Source organism: Astatotilapia calliptera, chromosome 23, assembly GCF_964374335.1.
Source record: "Astatotilapia calliptera chromosome 23, fAstCal68.1, whole genome shotgun sequence".
Taxonomy (NCBI): domain Eukaryota; kingdom Metazoa; phylum Chordata; class Actinopteri; order Cichliformes; family Cichlidae; genus Astatotilapia; species Astatotilapia calliptera.
Window position 1 is genome coordinate 24906233 of NC_137443.1, and position 22235 is coordinate 24928467.

Here is a 22235-nt window from a genome sequence, read left to right on the forward strand (position 1 = left end):
TGTAATTAGTGTGTAGTGTAGTCGATAGTTTTGTGTGTGTAAATAATTTGTGTGGCATCTTATTTGATACAGACTGTAGCAAATTGGTACAGTTCAGGTTAGTTTTACTTCCAATAGTGTTAACATACTACACAGGTCATGAACAAGATTTTTTAAATTTTTCATTGTAAGTGGGATAAAGCAGTTAATTAAAAGGATTCTAAAAGAAATGTAAATACTGTAATTAGATTCTTTGATAAACCATGTAACTTAGATAAATGAGTGCAAACGTCTGCTGTTGCTCACAGTGGTCCAAGGGACCGCTCAGGGAGTTTGTGTGTTTGCTCAGACACATGAAAAATTAGAGGGAACATTGCTCATCATATAAAGAAAAATAACATTATACAACAATATTTGTTGTGTTTTATGTAAAAAAGAAGACAAACAGGCAGAGCTCACAAATTCATTTCCTGTAGAATAGTAAGAGGTTTGGTATCAGTGAGTTTCTTATACCAAAGTGCTTCTAGAAGTAAGTCTTGGCAGTAATACTTGGTAGTACAGCGTCTGTATTGGCTAATCACTTGTCATTTATGAGTCATCAGCCAGTGAGCGAGTAAAACACTCAGCTGGAGCTTCACAACTGGACTTCACTAACCAGAAGTGTTGGTCAAGTTACTTGAAAAAGTAATTAATTGCTAATTACTTCTCCAAAAACATAATCCAGTTTCTTTACTGATTACTTCTTTTCAAAAGTAATTAATTACTTTATTACTTAGTTGCTTGGGTGCTTTTTAAAAACATGATACACAACCTGAATAGGTAATAAACCATTTGAGCTGATAGGAATGCAACAGTAACTCAAATAACCACCTGTTACAATCAAGGTGTGCAGAAAAGCATCTCAACAGTAGCAGCAGACCACAGCAGATGCCACTCCTGTCAGCTAAGAACAGAAAATTGGGGCTACAATTCACACAGGCTGACCAAAGTTGGGCAACAGAAGACTATAACGACATCACCTGTTCTAATACCATCCAGATGATATGGTTAGAATTTGGCATGAACAACATGAAAACATGGATCCATCTTGCCTTGTGATGTGCAGCTGACAAATCTGCATTAAACTGTGTGATGCTACAATCTCAAAACCCCCAGGAATGTTTTCAGCACCTTGTTGAATCTATACCACAAAGAATTAAGGTGGTTCTGAAGACAAAAGAAGGTCTAACTCAGTACTAGCAAGGTGTACCTAATCAAGTGGCCAGTGAGTGTATAGCTAACCCTTTAAGACCTACCATAGAACCAAGTTCGCCAGAGCTTATATTATATTTTTACATGCTGTAGTGCCATTTATGGGAGCATTTCAAGTTGATATACATCAATACAACCATTATAGCCCAAAATTAACTATTTCCAGCAGTGCAATTTGAGTCCTCAGCATCCCAGGAACGATAAAGAAAGTCATAAAGTCAAACATAACTTTTAAAAACACCAGTATAGGCTCGTAAGGCCCTGAAGGTAAAAAAAACTGCATTTCTGCAAAATGACATCACTTCCGGTTTCGGGCAGGTCATGGCAGACATGCGATAGTTCACGCTGATGGACGTAGGAAGTGTTATGAACAGCTGATCGGATCGGCAAAGCATGTTTCTGGAATATTATGTTTTTGTTGCTGTAAGTGCTTTTTATGCCATTTTTGCAAAGCTATATGTGGAAGGAAACCGTGACATAGATCAAGCTGATGGCATAAGATGTAAGTACAACTCCTCCATTTCATAAGCAAAAAAAATTACATGGTTGCAGTTCTACCCGGATTTAAAAATAGTTACGCAAAACAGAGCGTGCCTGCTCTGACTGGCTTTAAAGGGTTAAGAGAAAAAAATAGTCCTACAAATGATATTTCTTTTCTTATTTTTTTTAATATTTTTTTTTAAATAAGTTAACAACTATTTGAAAATTCTGACAGTCCTCAGTGGTTATGTCCATCTTTTACATACAGGCTATGGCTAAAAGGTAACAAAACGGCAGCTATAGCTCAAATAGAAAACCAGTGAGTATGAGTCACAGACCACTGGGAGGCTGTGACTGGAATTGAGCGTTAAACAGCACCCAGTTTAAAACCAGTCAGAGGCAGATGGCCTCGTGGCTGTACTTGTTGATCTCTGAAGGAATGAATTCAGATCAGTGCTGCGAGGCTTATTACATAAGCAACAGTTGGCACTCAGAGCGCTCGTCTCTGGCAGCTTGCAGGTTATTCCGCGAACAGAAACGCACCTCTTTGTCCTCTCCCTCCCTCCCACCCACCTTCCCTCTCTCGCTCTCCTCTCCCCCCTCATCCTCATCATCCTCCATGCTCTGTGTAGTGACAGGATTTGTGTCGGTGCAGATCGGCTGTGTTTGCGGCTGACGTGAGGAGTTCCCGGCTGAAGCTCCTGCGCACACACACACACATATATTTTCTGATCCTCAGAGGTTCCCCGCAATCTGCCAGATTTTAAACCAGCCTGCTGTTCTCCGGATGAGACGGGACCACCTTTTGGGCTCCTGCGTCCTCCTGTGAGAGACGTCGGGAGCCTCGGCATCAGCCCCTCCGTCCTCTTATGTATCCACACGAACCCCGAATGAGCGCAGTTTCTCCTCATAAATGACCGAGCTCCGACCTTCCACCTGCTGCGACGAAATCTCCGACATTTAACCAGAAACCGCAAGACACGGAGACTACCTGTTAGCTTCTCCCACCCCCTCCACCTTCTTCTGCTCCTCCGGGCTCCGCTCTGCGCTTTTCCGTGCCCTCGGTGAGAGATCAGAGGCTGGGATTTAGGCTGCACACCTACTGACCTACTTCGCGCAAGTTGGGAGTCCGACCCGTGCGGTCTGGCAAAACGGTGCCCTCCACAGCAGCAGCACCAGCAGCAGCAGAAGATGACGGGTGATGTGGAAACAGTGGTGACCCCGTGGCGAGACCTTCAGTAAATAAGCAGCAGGGGGAGGTGGGGTAAAGGAGGTGAGAAGGTGAGGAAGAGAAGAAAGCGTGCAGAAGGAGCCAGAGGTGCTGGTGGTGGTGGTGGTGTGTGCGTATTTGTGCGTGGAGACACAGGAGGAGGTTATGACCGTGTCTCTTCACCTGGATCTCGGGCTGATGCTGCTGCTCCTGTTGGCCTGCTGGCAGACCCCGGGGATGGTCGGAGGAAGTGAGTGTCCCGTTTTCCTTCTCTGTGTGTCATATTTAATCTAAATATAAGAAACTTTAGGAAGCAGTGACAGGATTGGCACAAACAGCTGGCATAACTCACATAATTATGACATTTTTACGGCATGATGGGACACAGGTGTTTGAACACATGTCTACCACGCTGTTTCTCTCCATTTAAGCTCATTTGAAGCAGCTTTGTCTTTTTTAATCAAGCTGCGTTCAAAACTCCATTGGAAAAACATCGAATTTTTAAAAAGCCCAATGTCCTTGTTATATCTGAGCAAGGACAAGAGCCTCGTTTTGCTTTGGCTCTAGAAATACCTCCGTCTGACTGATAAGAAGTAAGAAGTGGAATGGTGATTTAAATGCAGTGTTAAAAAAACAAAAAACCCTACATATATATATATATATATATATATATATATATATATGTGTGTGTGTGTGTGTGTGTGTGTGTGTGTGTGTGTGTGTGTGTGTGTGTGTGTAGCTCTGCCAGGACGGCCTCATTATTTTCATTCTTTTGTATGATCTGAAAGCAATCATGAAAAGGCGATACTGTTCACGTGGTGTTCTGCACAGAAAATGGACAGCTGAAAGCCCACACATCATCATTTTTAAGCTGCAAAAGTTTGCAAAGATGCCAAACACAAATAACAACCATCAGTGTAAATACCATGTGGGACAAAAGAGGGAAAACCTGGATGTTAGCCTGTAAAAACTGGCGTTATATGCAGTAATAATAAGCTGTTGGCCCTGAAAGATGATCGATATTTCGTTATCATCTACAGCTTTAAGTACGTGACAGCGGCGCGACTCTACATTGACACACTGCTTTGTGTGTCCACCTGTGTGATTTGAGGTGAGTGGAGCGTATGCTGCGCTCTGTTTACGCCTCATATTTCAACTAGACTAACAGCTGTTGTAAAAGTGTCCCAACCTTAATTGAATGCTTATCGGGGGATTAGAATTTCAAAGCAATCTCTCTCTCTCTCACTCCTCCTTTGCTCTGTTTAATTAGCTGTTGCAGGAATGCACCTAAATCACCCAGACCACTGGTCACATCCCCCCTCCTCTGCACCTTCCCATGAGGTTTAATCCAAAGTAGCCTTTGGCAAATAGCACCGAATTAACATGCTTCTTTTTGGATGAATACCAAAGAGCAGCTAATCTGCGCTTACAAGCTTCTGTATCGATTTATCCAATGAGCTGCTATGTCTTTATATCCCCCCACACGGCCTTTACCTGCTCAGCTCACGTCACAGACGTCATGTCTTTATGGGAGCTCATCAACCACGCTTCGTTTTCCTGCTCTCTGCCACCCATTAATTTTAAATGCAGATTTCCAGTCATGACAAACAGCTGCGGGAGGAAGCCTTTTTTTCCCTCCTTCACCATAAATCACAGACAGCAGCACTTCAGGAAGCGACCGGCGTCTTATTTTAAAAAGATTGATTCATGACTTTGAAGCAGCAGGTGATATTACACCTGGTTATAGCTTTGTGTAAAAATATTTGTTCTATGTTTTATGAGATTGAAAATTGTGCTTTTTCAACAAAAGGCTTTGGCTAGCACAACAATCTGTGTTCAGTGTGAGTTACATTCTTAACAATGCATTACCCGTACACGGGGGATTATAATAAATGAGTTGCTTTATCCTTTATGATTATGTATGTTCTTGTTTTATAAGTATCTTCCTTTGCATGCCTTATATACCCACAAAGTCCATAAAAAGAGGTGGATGTTAGCTTATCCCAGACTCTGAGCAGGATTATAAGCAATGTTAACTGGCTGAAGAGTCTTCAGTCAAATAAAAAAGATTTTAACACTGAAACAAATGGAATTTGTTCACTGGGCGTTAAACTAGGGACCAACCTGAATCAGAAAATTAAAATTCCAACATGTGCAAATCTAAAATCTTTGCTCAACAGGCATGATCAGTCATTTTTGATCCAATTTATGTCTTTGTTTGAAAGTAAAAATGAAAAAATGCATCCCGGGGATTAGCTCTGCCAGGACGGCCTCATATTAGCTACTTGCTGATATATGAGTATTAGCCGATAGTAAAAATCTAAAAAGCAAATGATGTTGAATAGTTTCACAAAACGCATGTTTGGGAGACCACCAGCTGCCAACTCGAGCAGTTTCGGGCATAAACATGTAATCAACCACTTTTTGGGTCAGTAAAACAATTATATCATATTAGTGTTACGACATGTAAGTAAGAACTCATAAATAACTACACATATCAAAAAAATTATTAGCTAATGTATCGGATTTTTCACCAAGTATCGGTATTACGCTCAGTATTGGTATAAGGATCAATATCAGTATTAGGTATTGGTATCTGTATCGGTCTTAACTTTTCTATGTATGTTGGGCCCTACAGAGGATTATGTGGAATGAGTTACATTACCTACAGTTAATATTTTGTTGTGGTGGTGCCGTCATGTTGTCATCCTGACCACAGATTGAAGATGGACGTAGTCACTGCTACATCTCCCGACAGTTAGTGAAGTCCTGTTATGAAGGCTTGAACTGAGCATCTGGCTCTGAAGCCACACACTGCTCACAAGTCTTCATTTGAGCATGACCATCTCTTTTTGCTTTGTATGATTCTGGTCTGAAATGCTGATTTATCAGCTGCATCTCCTGATTTCAGGAATCTGCTCCCTGGTGTTGCTGCTCTAACACAGAGAGATAAAGGTCTTATTTTAGAGACCTACCGAGTCTGCCTTAGGAGGCTGCAGGTTTCTCAGCTAGGAGACAGTGCATCGTGTGTTTTCATTTTTGCTTATTTTGTTCTTCACATGCGTATTTGTTTTGTTTTTTCACTCACTTTTAACTTTTGCTTTCAGTAGTTAGCATTAGGCACTAAAACCTGACTCGGTTAGGTTTAGGAATATTGGCAAATGATGAGTTGGGAGTGCCAGATCCTTTTGCTCGATGTCACAACCCTGTCTGTCTGGGTGCACGCTCGAAAGGACACCTCATGCATGAACCTGGATGCCTGTGGTTCTGACAAAATAACGATATGCTTGGCCATAGGGGCATATTTGCATCACTGCAATGGATGCTTGACGGCCAGTACTACACAGTGATCTCCTTCTCCTACATGGTTGTATAACCATGCAGAGGAATAGCTTATGTTGATTGTGAGGTCCCAGATTTCAACAAACATTGGAGCTAATTTTCATCTTACGAATTAAGAAGATGCTTCAGCAAAATGTGTTTCTGAAAACCTCTGAGGCAAGAAATACGCATCGCTTAGCCGTCTTTTCATTTTAGCCAATTTTTTGCTTAAGTTGTCAACCTTCAAATAATATCCCACATCTAGAATGACAAACTAAAATTAGAATATGTTATCCCAAGTCTTATTTATTAAGGAAACTGAGAAAACAGTTATAGGTCAAAGAGTGTCTAGTCTAAACTAATTTGGATATTAAGAGTAAATGTGGGTGATGTGCAAGGTCAGTCTACTTACATTTTTTTCAAAAATGAAAATTTAAACACCTGCAGGTTTGTGTCCTTTGCTTGAGCCGCACATGCAAACGCTCAGCTGATATTTTGAATAGTTTGGGGTGACATTTTAGTCTTTGTACCAGCAGAGAATTCAGCAGAGGCCACTTTGTCGCTTTATTTGGCATGCACTCAGTGTCTAGTTCTGATTGGCACTACTTCAATATGAGTTTGTTATTGCATCTGTACTCTACAGTGATTACAAGCTAGGATTTCTAACAGAGGAAGGAGAGTATTAGCCACACTTTTTAATATAAGGCAGTCCACTGTGACACCACCAACAGCTCTGACCTTCATTATAAACTTATATTTAAAAGGCCAGTGTGTGTGCTCTGTAAAGGAGTCGCTATATTTGAGCTTTCTTTATCGCGTGGCAAAGCTCTTGCCAGCTTACGTGGGATGTGGCTAAAAAGTCTAGTCAAGTAACTGGACCTCGCACGACAATATTTTTAGTCCGTATGCTGTCAAAGCCAAGAATAAATTCCCAAGATTTATTTGCAGTTGTGTTTCTCTCTGTTGCATCTCGCCGCTCCCTGATGAAAACCTCGGGAGTGAGACGAAAGCTGTCCTACACGGGTCTTCAGAAAGGAGAACAAAGCAGAAAGATGAGCATAGAGCTTGTAGGGGGATCATAAAAATGCACCAACTGCAGACACAGGAGGTATTTATTTTAAAAGGAGCAGGGTAAAGTGCTGTTTTATTCCAGCAGCGAAGCCTCTCTTTATACTCAGCTCAGCCTCACATAACTGCCTCAGCTCAGTGCTGATTGTCCTTATCTTTCCATGGCAACCTGATGATTTAAATGAAAATTCACACAGAATTACCAAAATTAGACAATGTAACACTAGAAAAATGTTGCTTGGTCTGATGAGTCTCGGTTTCTGCTGCAACAGTCAGATGGATCAAAATTTGGTATAAACAAGATTAATACAAGGCAGGATGGATCCATGCTTTCAAGATTCAGGCTGCTAGTGGTGGTAGTGTTATGGTGTGGGGGATAGTACTAAGACTCGTTGCCAACCATGTCCACCCCTTTACAGTTTACAGTTGCTAGGCCAGCAAACGTAAATTGCCATTCTCATGAATGGATTCCTAATAGGACATGCAGGGCACACGCCCAGGGGTAAGGAGGACTCGTAGTGTCAGCCGCTAGGGTTCAATTAATCTTTCATAATCACGAAGAAACATAAATGTATGGAAAGCAATAAGCATAGCTCTGCCATGTAGATAGAGAAACAAAATGATCACAGAAACTATCACCTGGTCACATCCAGACATCCAGTGAATGACATTTACACAAATAGTAACAAAAAAGTCACTATTTGAAAATTTCCTCAAAGGTGACAATATAAAAGTTACACTAAACAAGAAAGTAATGCAAGAATATAATGGAAAGCACAAAATGTGTACAAAGAGGCACAAAAGTAATGGAAAACAACACAAATGCACAGTGTAAATAGAACATTTAAAATAACCACAAAAGCTGAGTGTCTCCGGATTCACTAAACAAATGAAAAAACAACAAAAAAATGAAGTGTCCTTGTAACAAATATATTGAAAATCAACACAAAAATGACCCTAAATTCATCATAACGAGACACAGAAAGCACAAAAAATATGGAAAAGAAAAACAAAATAATCACAAAAAACGTTAAAAAAAATGCACAAAGCAACAAAACAGACAGTTGTAAACAAAAACAAAAACAAATGAAAAATCATGCAAAATTATTACAAGAATGGAAAGCATCCTAAAAAATGAGTAGTGGCAAAGAATGACAACAAATAACAAACTGAGGCAAAAATGATGGAAAAATGACACAAAAGGACTGAAAAGATTTGCAAATGGTTCACAGAGAAGGAGAAAATTACGTTGCGGGAACACAAAATTATCACAAGCATAGCAGAGCCTCCATGGTACACGATGAAGACATCCGAAAACAACAGTCACAGAGTGACCAGAGAGAGTCACGGATGGATGAAAATTGGCACAAAATTACAAAAAATATTTTGAAAATGAACAGAAAGGAACACATACAATGTTGTGCAAAAGTTTTGAGCCAGCTGTCATTTCTTTATATTTTTGCTTCCAAGGGGCCAGACTTTCTGTCTCTGGACCAGTAGTTCTTAAAACTTTGTGGAGGTTTTCCAGTGTGTTTCTTTTGGCTACTTTTCCCACTCATTTTTAACCCAGTCCAGTCCCCCAAGTATTTTGGGGGGCTTTCTTTGTTGAGCCACTTAAAATTGATGAATTATGAACACAGAAAAGCGCCATCAGATTTTGATCCACTTTGTAATACCATCTGGAAAGTATCTGATGAACAAAAGCAAGATTTTTCACCATGAGAATGCAGTAAAATAATACCTGGATAGAAAAACACACTGTCAACATTATTGAAGCAGTGTGGGATCATGTTGACAGAGAACAGAACAAAAGGCAGAAACATCCAAAGAAGAGCTTTGAATGTCCTTCAAGAAGCCTGCAGAACTATTCCTGAAGACTACTTAAAGACATGACAAGAAAGCTGCCTAAGAGAGTTCAGACTTTGCTGAAGAATAAAGATGGTCAAACCAAATATTTACTTTCAGCTCATTAAAATTGCGCAAATTCTGTTGGGGTTTTTTGCCTTATATGTTTGTACGTTTCAATACATCCTAAGTTCCTGTTTTCTGAGCAAAACATAAAGAAATGAGTGGTGAATCAAGACTTTTATGGAAATCAACACAAACAGTTGCAAAGAGACACCAAAGAAAGTTAGTGCAGCACGAAATGACCTCAAAGGTAGCCAGGGACAGAAAAAAAACAAAGTGAAGCAACAACAAGTTTCATTCTGTCTCGCTCTTATGTAAGAGGAGTGAGGGGAACAATGTCTCATAATGCACTCATACTGTATATTTAATCAGTATGGAGAGGATGTTACTATATTAGATCGTGCACATCCACGGACATCCATCCATCTCAGAGAGTGGTAGGGAGCCATTAGTGAGATTAGGCTGTCTGAGTCAATCGTCAAACTGTTTCTTCGCTGTGATTTACAGCTGAACGTCCGACTCGAGTCACACGTCACAGAGTACTCCAGGACGAGCGGAGGTAAACAGCTGCCATCTCCGGACTTGTTTTTGTTTTCATCTTGTGGTCCTGCAGAGAAACACGAGGTCGGAGGCCGACGAAAAAATCCATGTTTAGTAGATTTGGCTTTCGTCCATTTCATAGTACAACACACAGATACAGCACCGTGTGGAGAGATCAAACCACAGTGTGGGAGGGTTGTTGTTGTTTTTTTTTACTTCAAATAAGGACGGGAAGATGAGGGAAATTCTCCAGAGTAAGCACATCCAGGCCGAACTTCACATCTCTGTTAAATTATCTTTTTATTTTCCTGTTAAAATCCGGATTAGGATTACTGTCTCCAAAACTCAGCACAAGCAGAGCTGTGAGAGAAACTCCAAGACCTGAAAAAGGGGTTATTATTCTGCATTCTGAGGTCTGCTTTGGAGAAATGCAATAACGTTTTGTGGCATTTATTAATTCCACGGCTGCTTTTGAAGGAACGTGCCACAAAAACTAATTACCTTCAGCCTTTAGCAGGTCAAACATGCTGCTGCAGGCTCAGAAGGACACTGTGTGCAAAAGGAGATGCCAGACATGCTTTGACAAAAGAAGGTATCTGAAACCCTGGGATTGAGAACAGGCTGCATTTTCTTGCTGATAATTGGCAGCATCAAACATGCATTTCTTTTTTACTTTTTTGAAAATCTGTAGAGGGAAAAAAAAGTTGTGCATTTTCTCCTTTGCAACAAAAACCTATTTTAAAATGTTGACTCCAGAACCAAAGAGATTTTTTTCAACTTATTTTGCTCCATACTGCAGTTTGATATGACAAGAACAATAAAAAAAACCTCCAATAAAACATAAACAAATGGCAGCAAAGCTGCGCTGCGAGGACCTGCAAGGAGGAGAGGAGGACGGCAGCAAAAAGGAAGAACCTGGATATAAGAAAGTATTTTTCAAAGAAACCTGTAAGTCACTTAAAGTCAAGTTCACTCATAAGATGTGTCATAATAACGTTACAGGCTATCCTAGGTTTTGGCCCACATCAATCTAAAAGTATATGTAACCATGAATAAGTGTTTTGGAAACTAACTGCACAACAGGCAGCACTATTAGTTATCTCAGTCTCAGAGTAGCATTTCTAATTTTGATTGAAACTGTCAGAGAGCCTCGAGCAAGCCAGGATATTAGTTTACAGAGGCTGTACCATGTCCACCAGGAGAGACTGGACAGTATAGATGTAAAACAAATATGGCAGCAGTTTATCTCAGTTAACAAGAGGAGAAGGCATGTGTTTGGCTCCTTCACATAGTGAACATTGAGTTGTGTCCATGTCTGTTGCTGTAACAGTAGTTCATGTTTAGAATAAAAAATCCAAGCTCACTGATTTGATAGTGTGCCTAAAATGTTGCATAATTTTGCTGACAGATCTTTTACTTTGTGGTAATCTTAGATGAGTAGTTTTATTGACAAAAACCACCAGATAATTCAGTTTTCCCTTAGTGCTAATGTATAAGACATGTTGGTGTACTATAACTAAAGTAATGTTGTTAAATCCTTAAAGTCATATTTTTATTGTCATGACTGTATTTGAAGCTATTTTTATTTTTGCATGATACCTGATTTGTATGGAATATGGCTGAAGTAAACTAAAGTCTAAAATACTTAGTCATTTGATTAATAGTAATTTAACATTATACACAGCAAATTCAAAAGTGTTAAATGTTTTGGTGTTAATAGTCTTCTTGCAAAAGTAGAGTTAATTTTACTCTAAGCAGAGTCACATTCTTTTAATGTAACTCTGAGGTGTAAAATGATAGTAGTTAAAATCGAGTGTTAAAAATGAGTGTTTCTCTGTCAAATCTGGAGGTGTTACAATGGAAACATTAACTCTTGACCTCTTAACTCTGAACTCCTACAGGGGCTATGACACCAACAGAGTAAATTCACAGACTCCGCCCCCAGCACGGCTCCGATCGAAGCTGAAGTGAAGCCGTTTCAGAACATTTTGCTCTACATATTTGAGTTGTTTGCCATGCTTGGTAAGTCATTTTTTCAAAGATTGTTTCAATTATTATTATGAGCTTTTACTTCTGTGGCTCTTTGGAGTTGAGACAAAGCTGTGTGAAAGGCATTAGCCATGTTGCTCGCTGATAGCATAATATTCTGTTTTAGCTAGCTGAAAGGTATTGTTTGCGGGCAAATACCACAGCCTTGAAAAAAGCTTGCATGTGAATTTTCAGTCAAACCTTTGGTCAAATACACCTAAAACAATGTCTAGAATGTGAAATGTTGGTATAATGGTGCTACTTGAAGCCTGAAAACGATCGCCCATAAAAAAAAAACGAGCAAACAGCAGTAGCAGACGTCCTGACTCGATTCTACGTTAGCATAGATCCCTCCAGAGTTTTGTGCACACGGTTTAGGTAAAAATGAAAAAGGTTGAGGTTTCACATTTAGTTCAGTATTACCTGTTGCCTGTGTCCTTGTCTTTTGGGAAAATACTTTACACAAGTAATGGCTCAAAGAGGATTCCTTTTTTTTTTTTTTACTGTGCTGCAATTGTTTACTGGATTATTTGTGCCATTAATTAGTGTCAACTAATTTTTATTCAATCTCCGCACAGGATATGCTTGTGAAGATGGAATATGGGGGAGAGCAGAAGTGTGTTGAAGTTCCACAAAGGGATGAATGAAGGACATGCATATTGTATTGAAGAAATAAGTGATGAGAATGCTGTTATTTGCATTTACCATGTCAGACCTTTTGATAAACAAAATTCTAATGAAAGTGAGAACATGTATACTGTTACGTCTTTCAGAAAATGTTTTGAAATTGTGGTGCACAGTTCAGAATAAATGTTTTTCAAAAACCATTGCGTCTTTTTAGTAAATGTTTATTTCCAAAAGAAATTTCTGGAAGTTCAGAACAGTAAAATTCCCGCTTTTTAGAATGAATTAGAAGATAACTCTTACGTAGTTAAACTAAAATACTCTTTGAGAGTTAATATATAAACTCTTAACACCAAGTGTTAAATTATCAACTCCAGACAGATTTGGTGTTTAACACTAAATCAGAGTTAACGTACCAACTCTCCAAAAAGAGTTAAATTAACACTCTCTGGTGTGGACCCATATAGACACTTTAATAGTGTTGAAATCAAATCCGACAGTGTTAATTTGGACATGCTGGATTTGCTGTGTACAATTCACATATAAAACTATGAATTGTAATTTTAAATGGTTTAAAAGCATGTAGAATAGCATATATAGTTTGGTGGTTGAATCATCCGTCCCCACCAATGCCAAAACCAAATCTACGCCCTTGGGTCATATATTTCAAAAATCTAATATAAATTTTCACTGTTATGCCGATGACACCCAGCTCTACATTTCTTCTAAACCCAATTCATCCCTCCCACCTACCTCCCTCTCAAACGGTCTTATTGGGATTAGATCCTGGTTCTCCTCCAATTTTCTCAAACTTACCGTAACAGTAATAAAACTGAAGTTTTACTTGTTGGTACACCATCTATCTTAACCAAATCCCACAGTTTTTCCATTAACGTTGAAAATTCTCCTACCCTTCCCTCCCCTCAGGTTAAGATTTTGGGTGTCATACTTGATAATACTCTTTCATTCCAGTCTCACATTAATTACATAACCCGGTCTGCTTACTTCCACTTATGTAATATTAACCGACTCCGTCCCTTCCTTACTCCCCATGCTGCTGCCATCCTTGTCCATAATCTTATTACGTCCCGTATTGATTACTGCAATTCCCTCCTATTTGGTCTCCCTGAAAGGTCCCTTCATAAACTCCAACTTCTTGATGGTGAGTGAGTGACAGGAGAATGGTGGCTAAGCTGTCATCCCTGTTGGACAACATCTCCCACCCCATGCAGCAGACTGTGACAGCACTGAGCAGCTCCTTCAGTGGGAGACTGCGGCACCCACGGTGTGGGACGGAGAGATTTCGCAGGTCTTTCCTCCCCACTGCTGTGAGACTCCACAACAAAGACTTTAACTGAACAAACACACACATCCACACATGTGCAATAACACTAAGTGCAATAATCTTTTCTGGCATCGTTGTATTTTTACTCAGTTGTATATAGCATTCGTATTCTATTTTTATCTTATTGTATATTTTTATTCTATTTTATTCTACTGTATATAGTATATTATTTTATTCTATTCTGTACAGCTGTGTACTGTATTTATTCTTATTGTATTCTAATTTTTGCGTCATAACTTTTGCACTGTCCACTTCCTGCTGTGACAAAACAAATTTCCCACGTGTGGGACTAATAAAGGTTATCTTATCTTATCTTATCTTATCTTATCTTATCTTACTTCTTAAAATTCTGCAGCTCGGGTCATAACTTGCACTCCGTTAAGAGCTCATATTACCCCAGTTCTTCAGCAGCTTCACTGGTTGCCCGTAGAACCCAGGATAAATTTTAAAATCTTACGTCTTACATACAAGTGTGTCCATAAATCTGCTTCTTCATATTGGTGTGACCTGCTCCATATCACCACTGTTTCCCGCCCTCTCAGATCATCATCTGCTATTCATCTTACTGTTCCGTCCTCACACCTTATTACTATGGGGAACAGAGCTTTCAGTCGCTCTGCTCCTCGGCTCTGGAACTCTCTTCCTCCAGCCATAAGAAATATTGACTCCCTCTCCGTATTTAAGTCACAGCTCAAAACGCATCTGTTTAAACTGGTTTATTCACTTTAGTGCTGATTTTATCTGTTGTCAACCTCTGTTTTGCAATTTTAACTTATCTTATGTATTTTATGACTACTGTTCCTTTTATTAATTTTGTTCTTTGTAAGGTGACCTTGGGTTTCTGAAAGGCACCCCAAATAAAATTTAAAAAATGCATTATGAAAATGAGCTGCAATTTTTCAAAAAAGAACCTGCTGTTCAATTGTGTCCATTGGATGGCGCAATAGCAATTGTGAGCTACTTAGTTTTGCCTGCGAAATTTAAACCTGATGTGCTTTGGCACCCTCATTGCCCCAATATGTCTCTGTCAAAAAAGAGAAAAGTGGATGCAGAGTGTTCCAAGAAAAATGGTCATACTCCTATTTATTCAAGGAAATGAATGGGAAAGCTGTATGTTTGGTGTGTTCCCAGCATGTTGCAGTGCTGAAAGAATATAACCTCTGTCGCCACTATGTGAGCCTTCATGCCGATAAATATGACAACTTTCAAGGACAGCGGAGAAGAGAGAAGGTGAATGAACTGTTGGCGGGTCTGAAGAAACAGCAGTCTGTGTTTACTCACAGCCATCAGTAACACTGCAGTGAAAGCTAGCTACCTCATTGCTAACAAAATTGCACTAGCTTTAAAACCATTTAGTGAGGGTGAATTTGTAAAAACATGTATGATGAAGGCATCGGAGATTGTGTGCCCTGAAAAGCGACAGGCCTTTGCAAATATCAGCCTGACAAGAAACACAGTTGCCAACAGGATTTCTGATCTTTCAGCGGATGGACAGCCAGTTGAAGCAAAAAACTAAAGTCATTTATTGTGTTTTCAGTTGCAATTGATGAAGGCACGGACATTACAGATGTTGCACAACTGGCAATTTTCATCCGCGGAGTTGACGACACATTGACCGTCACCGAAGAGTTCGTGGAGTTGGTGCCGATGACAGAAACAACGAATGCAGCTGATATTTTCACCGCACTCGTCGGTGTGCTGGACAGGGTCGGAGTGGACTGGTCCCGTGCTGTCAGCCTGGCTACAGATGGTGCGCCCTCAGCGATCGAGAAAAACGCGGGAGTTGTAAAAAAGTTCAGAGATAAAGTGCAATCTGCAAATGGAGGATGTGATTTTTGGACTTTTCACTGTATTTTGCACCAGGAGGCTTTGTGTTGCAAGTCACTGAAAATGGATAACGTCATGAAGGTGGTCATCCAAACTGTTAATTTCATCCGATCCAGAAGCCTCAATCACCCTCAGTTTGACAGCCTTCTCAGAGAGAAAGACCACATCATGCCAGGTCTCTCTTGGAAATGAGATTTTTAATCTTAATGAGATTTTTTTACCTGGATAAATAAAGGACTAACGTGTCTTTGATTTACAAGAAGAAATTGAACAGTTTACAGAAGAAAAGGGCAAACCAGTGTTAGAATTTCATTCCGCAGAATGGATGCAGGACATTGCATTTATGGTGGATGTTACAGAGCGCCTGAATAACTTGAACAAACAGCTGCAAGGACGCAACAAAGTTGTCACGCAGTATTATGAAAACCTACGTTCTTTCAAGTTGAAGTTGTCATTGTGGGAGACACAGCTCGCTGGTGGTGATGCAGCTCACTTCCCCTATCTGAAAAATGTGTGCACGACCCAAAGTGTGGCAGATACGAAGCGGTTCAAAGATAAAATAACGGGACTGTTAGTGTTCACCTGTTTGGTGAACTGGAGAAAGACTCACCGTGAATCCCTTTGATCTGCCCGTCAGGATCCAACTTGAAATAATAGACTTGCAGTGTGACTTGGATTTGAAGGCCAAATTTGCTGCAGCTGGCTTGAACACATTTTTATCAGAATCTCCTGCCAGGTTACCCCAGCTTGACAGCCCTTGCTGCAAAACTGTTGTGCATGTTCTGAACCACATATCTTTGTGAGCAAGTTTTCTCTGTAATCTCTGTAATGAGCATAAATAAAACAAAACTGCACTCAAGGCTCACGCACAAGCACTTGAATCACATCTTGAAGTTAGCTGCCGCTCAGGATGTGATGATCGATATTGATGAGCTGGTGAAAGCTAAACGATGCCAGGTATCAGGAGTCAAATAAACTATGCAACCCCACTGAAAGTGTTGCATGAGACACCCTGATGTAGTTCTGTGATCTGTGATATACTTCTGTGAATCACTGAGGCACTTTGTGCTTGTGTGTTCTTTGTCCTCAGAACTTTCAAATAGCTTGAAATGTTTTGTAATTAATAGCTATGTTGTGCCTGTACTATTTTGAACATACTGTCCACAGGCTCTAGCGTTATTTTTTATGTTGATCGTATTAAAACAAAGAAAACAATCTGAAGTTGTTGTTGTTTTTAAGTTATATATACAGTGATTTTACCAGTCCGGCTCACTTGAGAATAGACTTTTCTCCATGTGGCCCCTGAACTAAAATGAGTTTGACACCTGTGCTGTAAAGAGTTAGCTTATTCCACCCACCCTTTTTACATAGCATATTCTAAGCGGTGGCACTTCTATTAATATACAGGGTGGGCCATTTATATGGATACACCGTAATAACATGGAAATGGTTGGTGATATTAAAGTCCTGTTTGTGGCACATTAGTATATGTGAGGGGGCAAACTCCTCAAGATGGGTGGTGACCATGGTGGCCATTTAAAAGTCAGCCATCTTGGATACAACTTTAGTTTTTTCAATAGGAAGAGGGCCATGTGACACATCAAACTTATTGGTAATGTCACAAGAAAAACAATGGTGTGCTTGGTTTCAACGTAACTTCATTCTTTCATGAGTTATTTACAAGTTTCTGACCACTTATAAATTGTGTTCAATGTGGTGCCCATTGTGTTGGATTGTCAATGCAACCCTCTTCTCCCACTCTTCACACACTGATAGCAACACCACAGGAGAAATGCCAGCACAGGCATCCAGTATCCGTAGTTTCAGGTGCTGCACATCTCGTATCTTCACACCATAGACAATTGCCTTCAGATGACCCCAAAGATAAAAGTCTAAGGGGGTCAGATCGGGAGACCTTGGGGGCCATTCAACTGGCCCACGATGACCAATCCACTTTCCAGGAAACTGTTCATCTAGGAATGCTCGGACCTGGCACCCATAATGTGGTGGTGCACCATCTTGCTGGAAAAACTCAGGGAACGTGCCAGCTTCAGTGCATAAAGAGGGAAACACATCATCATGTAGCAATTTCAAATATCCAGTGGCCTTGAGGTTTCCATTGATGAAGAATGGACCCACTATCGTTGTACCCCATATACCACACCAAACCATCACTTTTGTTGTTCCAACAGTCTTGGAGGGATCCATCCAAGGGTTAGTGTCAGACCAATAGCGGTGGTTTTGTTTGTTAACTTCACCATTCACATAAAAGTTTGCCAATCTTTGTTTTGCCCATTCTACAAATTCTGTGCGCCGATCTGGGTCATCCTCGTTGAGATGCTGCAGTAGCTGGAGTTTGTAAGGGTGCCCTTTGTGAGTAGCTAATATCTGCCGAAGGGATGTTCAACTAATGCCACCCTCCAGTGACATGCGGCGAGTTCTACGCTGTGGGCTCTTGTTGAATGAAGCTAGGACAGCCACTGATGTTTCTTTATTAGTGACAGTTTTCTTGCGTCGACATTTTGGCAAATCCAACACTGAACCAGTTTCACAAAACTTAGCAAGCAGTTTGCTAACTGTAGCATGGGAGATGGGTGGTCTCGTAGGGTGTCTTGCATTGAAATCTGCTGCAATGACCCGGTTATGGCATTCACCAGATATCAACACAATTTCGATCCGCTCCTCACATGTTAACCTCTTCGACATGTCAAAGGCTGTGAACAAAGAGAAACTTGTAAATAACTCATGAAAGAATGAAGTTACGTTGAAACCAAGCACACCATTGTTTTTCTTGTGACATTACCAATAAGTTTGATGTGTCACATGGCCCTCTTCCTATTGAAAAAACTAAAGTTGTATCCAAGATGGCCGACTTTTAAATGGCCACCATGGTCACCACCCATCTTGAGGAGTTTGCCCCCTCACATATACTAATGTGCCACAAACAGGACTTTAATATCACCAACCATTCCCATGTTATTACGGTGTATCCATACAAATGGCCCACCCTGTAGATTATCAAAAAAACAAAAAACAAACAAAATAATAACTCCATTGACTCCAACATGGTTAGCCCTGGTTTTCCACATCCAGATGAGGTTGATTGGCTCTAAATTAATTCTCAACCTCCTTGTTCACATCTGTAATCCGCCTGCATTCTCACAGTTCATGTTTAAGCAGGTTTTGGTACGTGTTGACAAAAGTATTGTAGAGGACAAAAGAGACCCTTTTAGAAATCTACCTAAAACAGGGGTGGGGAACTCCAGGCCTCAAGGGCTGGTGTCCTGCAGGTTTTAGATATCACCCTGGGTCAACACACCTGAATCAAATGATTAGTTCATTCTCAGGCCTCTGGAGAGCTTCAAGACATGTTGAGGAGGTAATTTAGCCATTTAAATGAGCTGCGTTGGGTGAAGGACACATCTACAACCTGTATGACACCGGCCCTTGAGGCCTGGAGTTGGACACCCCTGATGTAAAGAGTGAACAGTGTACAGAATCTGAGGAATCAGATTTGAATAGACATTGTGTATTGTTTGTTATCCATTTACCGGATACCCTGGATTAATTGGAAGCCCCCCAAAATTGGCTGTTGGCTAGAGGCTAAAGAGGTGTCCACACAGGAAGTGACTGCTCATTGCGCATCACTAGTCTCTGGTTACCTATAATTACCAACCCAACCACAGATAAGCTGGAGAGGGATGGATGGTTTGTTGTATAGATGGTCGGTTGGTTGGATAGATGGATGGTTGGCTCAGTTGGATCATACCTCTTATACTTATAAATGGGAGAGTCACTTTTTCCTTGACAAGAAACTTGAAAATTCTAAATACATAATTGTGCATACATAATTGTAATTACAGCAATAGTTTATTTATTCTAAATTATCAGTAAAAATAAATAAAGCTTGACTAAGCGGGACTTAAATGTAGTTAAGCCCTTAATCAACCGCTGTTTAGCTCGTTTCCGCTTTAGGGGCGTTTTTGAATAAAAAGAGTTGAGTGCTATTGACATGTTTTTTTTATTAAGTCAGTTTATTTGATTGCCTGTTGTGTATGTATAATCTTAGAAAACAAATGAAAATCTCAAGTTAGGATAATTTGAAACACAGACTTTAAAAGCAGCCAGATGTGTGCTGAAATATTCCAGAAGTTAAAAATGGATGGTCATAAATATGTAATCAGACAAACTCGACTCAAACATGAAGGACAAACAAGGGCATGTAGAAACTGTGTGTATGTGCTCTAACATCCACCTGATCACTGCTGTATTTCATCATTTAATCAATATCCACATACTACTTCCCCACCCCCGTTGTCCCTCCACCCTCTCTCCATTTTTTTTCCTTGCACATTGATCTTTCTCCCCCCCCTCCATCCATCCATCCCACTTTGCCCTTCGTCTGTCTTTTCTCTCCAAAACCAAAGATTGAAAACCCCGCCGTCCCCATCTCTTGATATCTGCCCAGGATAATTGCTCTTTCTTCTCGCTCTCCCATCTCTTTTTCCCCCCCTCCTGACTCATTCATTCTTTGCTCTGTCATATTCCTGTCGTCTTTCATCCACCTCTCTTTCATCTCTCTCTTTTCCTCTGTCTTCCTGACTCCATCCAAGCCTCCCCTCTCATCTCCTCTCTTCTCCTGTGTATAATGTAATTGCAGAAGTCTATTCAGTGTGTGAGCACTCCATTGCAGCGCTGGCAGATGAAAGCAGTTGGGATTTAGCAACCGTAGCGCGATGGGAGTTCGGGGGGATCTTGGCTGTCACTGGCAGAGACAGGGAGGGTGTGAGGAGGAGGAGGAGGATGTGCTTTCACCGCATATTTTCATTACGTGTTCATTATGTGTTTGTTTTTTTAAATGCCTAAATACTGTCTATTTAAAGTCCTCATCTGGCATCATGTCCAGATGATCCATGTGGGCAAAGGTTTGTGGACAAATGTATGTGGATAATAAGGAAATCCCTTAAAATTAACTCCAGAAGAAGCTTGACATACAAGAACTTGAGTGGCCTTCAGTGTCCTGACCTCAACCCTTCATAGAACCATTGGGATGAACTAGAAAACAAACTGAAAGCCAGACCTAACCTTGAAATATAAGAGATGAAAGCATGAAGTGTTCATAAAAGTCACCAGTTGGAGACTTTACTGTCTAATGTTCAAGTTAACTTTAAGATGTTGAATGTTTACGATGAGGGTTTTCATCATTAACGTCTTGCTACACAAAATTTGATCTGGAAACAGTTATGCTCAGAAGTCTGCGATGGGTTTGAGTTCTAATTGGCCTTGAAATGACTTATAGAGTAAGGTGCCTCCATGTGAAATAAGCAGCTCCAAGTCACACTGATGGAGAATTGTTGGACTTTTCCTTTAATGACTCTGAAGCAGTCTTGGCAGGCAGGTCTGTATATATCCTGCAGAGCGCGGAGGAAGGCTGGCTTGCATAATGAGCTGTGGTTATTCATTCATGGTCACAGTCCACAGAGCCTGACAGGATGCTCTGATGGTAGGATAACTTTGTGGTGAAAAAAGCCCTGCACCTTTTTCAAGGTGGGAATCGCCAAACTGACATGGATAGCTGTGCTGCTGGATAAAGGCTGGACCCCAAGACTAAACCTACTACTGTACCCAACTTTAGACGTGAATTACTTAAATACAAAAAACAGATCGGCGATCGGGAAATCTTCCATGGGGGTCTAGTTTTAGTAGTGCGTATCCCATCCTGAACCTGTCAGTGATCTCACAAGAAACTCACAAGGATTTTTCCCTCAATTGCTTTCCTGTTTTGCTCTAGTTTCATAGAGCTCCTGTACAACCACATATATTTTTGCCCAAGTTAAAACATTTTCAGTGGATGTGTTTTTTCATCTCCTACAGCATTTTCTCATTGCCTTTGCTGCTTTAAAATGTGCATCTCATCTGAAGAATACCACAGGCTGCTGTGGCTCATTGAGAGAGAAAAAAATCTACAACTATGGTCACATATGTAACTGTAATCTTTGGATATTCACCTAAATGTTTTAGTTTTTTTATAAAGGAAGAGAAATTGAAAAACATCTGTTTTTTCAGGTCCTCGGCTGTAAAGTGCAAATGCTTTTTTCTGCACCCACAGTCTTCAGTTATCATAGAGGGAGGAATTTGTCAGAAAACGAGCACACTGGCCAACTCTAACGCCCACAGCATCAGGAAATAGACCAGAATTCAATGCAGGCACAGGACAGTTTCAGTAAAATGCTGCTTTTTCTCAACTGAAAAAAAAGACTCCCACCTACTTGTGCTTCTTGCCATGCTTTCATTCACTCCACCTACACATGATGGATGCAACGGATTTATAATCCTTCCTTGTCAGCTGTCAAAGGGCAACCAGGGAAATGTAAGAAGTCACAAATGGAAGCAGACAAGGGAGACAGAAGGAGCAGGATTCTGCCTTATCGCAGATTGATGATCGTTTTGCGTCATGCTACAGACACTTTGTGGATTTTTCCCTTTAACCACTCTGAAGCAGTCTTGGCAGGCAGGCAGGCCTGGGTGTCCTGCAGGGAGTGTGGGAAAGCTGGCTTGCATAATGAGCTGTGGTTAGATTGTTAGCCTGAGATAGAGCTTGACATTCATGGTCACAGTCCACAGAGCCAAGCCAGATGCTTTCGGTTTGGAGAG

The 22235-nt window shown here is 40.5% G+C and overlaps 1 protein-coding gene and 1 long non-coding RNA gene across 2 annotated transcripts in view; both read left to right on the top strand.

Annotated features, from left to right (window-relative positions):
• The first annotated feature begins 2296 nt into the window (after positions 1–2296).
• LOC113016113 (fibronectin type III domain-containing protein 4-like) overlaps positions 2297–22235 on the top strand; it is a 65822-nt gene continuing 45883 nt past the window's right edge. Inside the window, exon 1 of the mRNA XM_026158669.2 lies at positions 2297–3170. Coding sequence (XP_026014454.1) covers positions 3086–3170 — 85 coding nt within the window. The 5' untranslated portion in view covers positions 2297–3085. The remainder of the gene's footprint in view (positions 3171–22235) is intronic.
• LOC145423957 (uncharacterized) lies at positions 4066–12612 on the top strand. The gene is made up of 2 exons (XR_013904899.1): positions 4066–11779; positions 12364–12612. It is a non-coding gene; the product is annotated as an uncharacterized LOC145423957 (long non-coding RNA).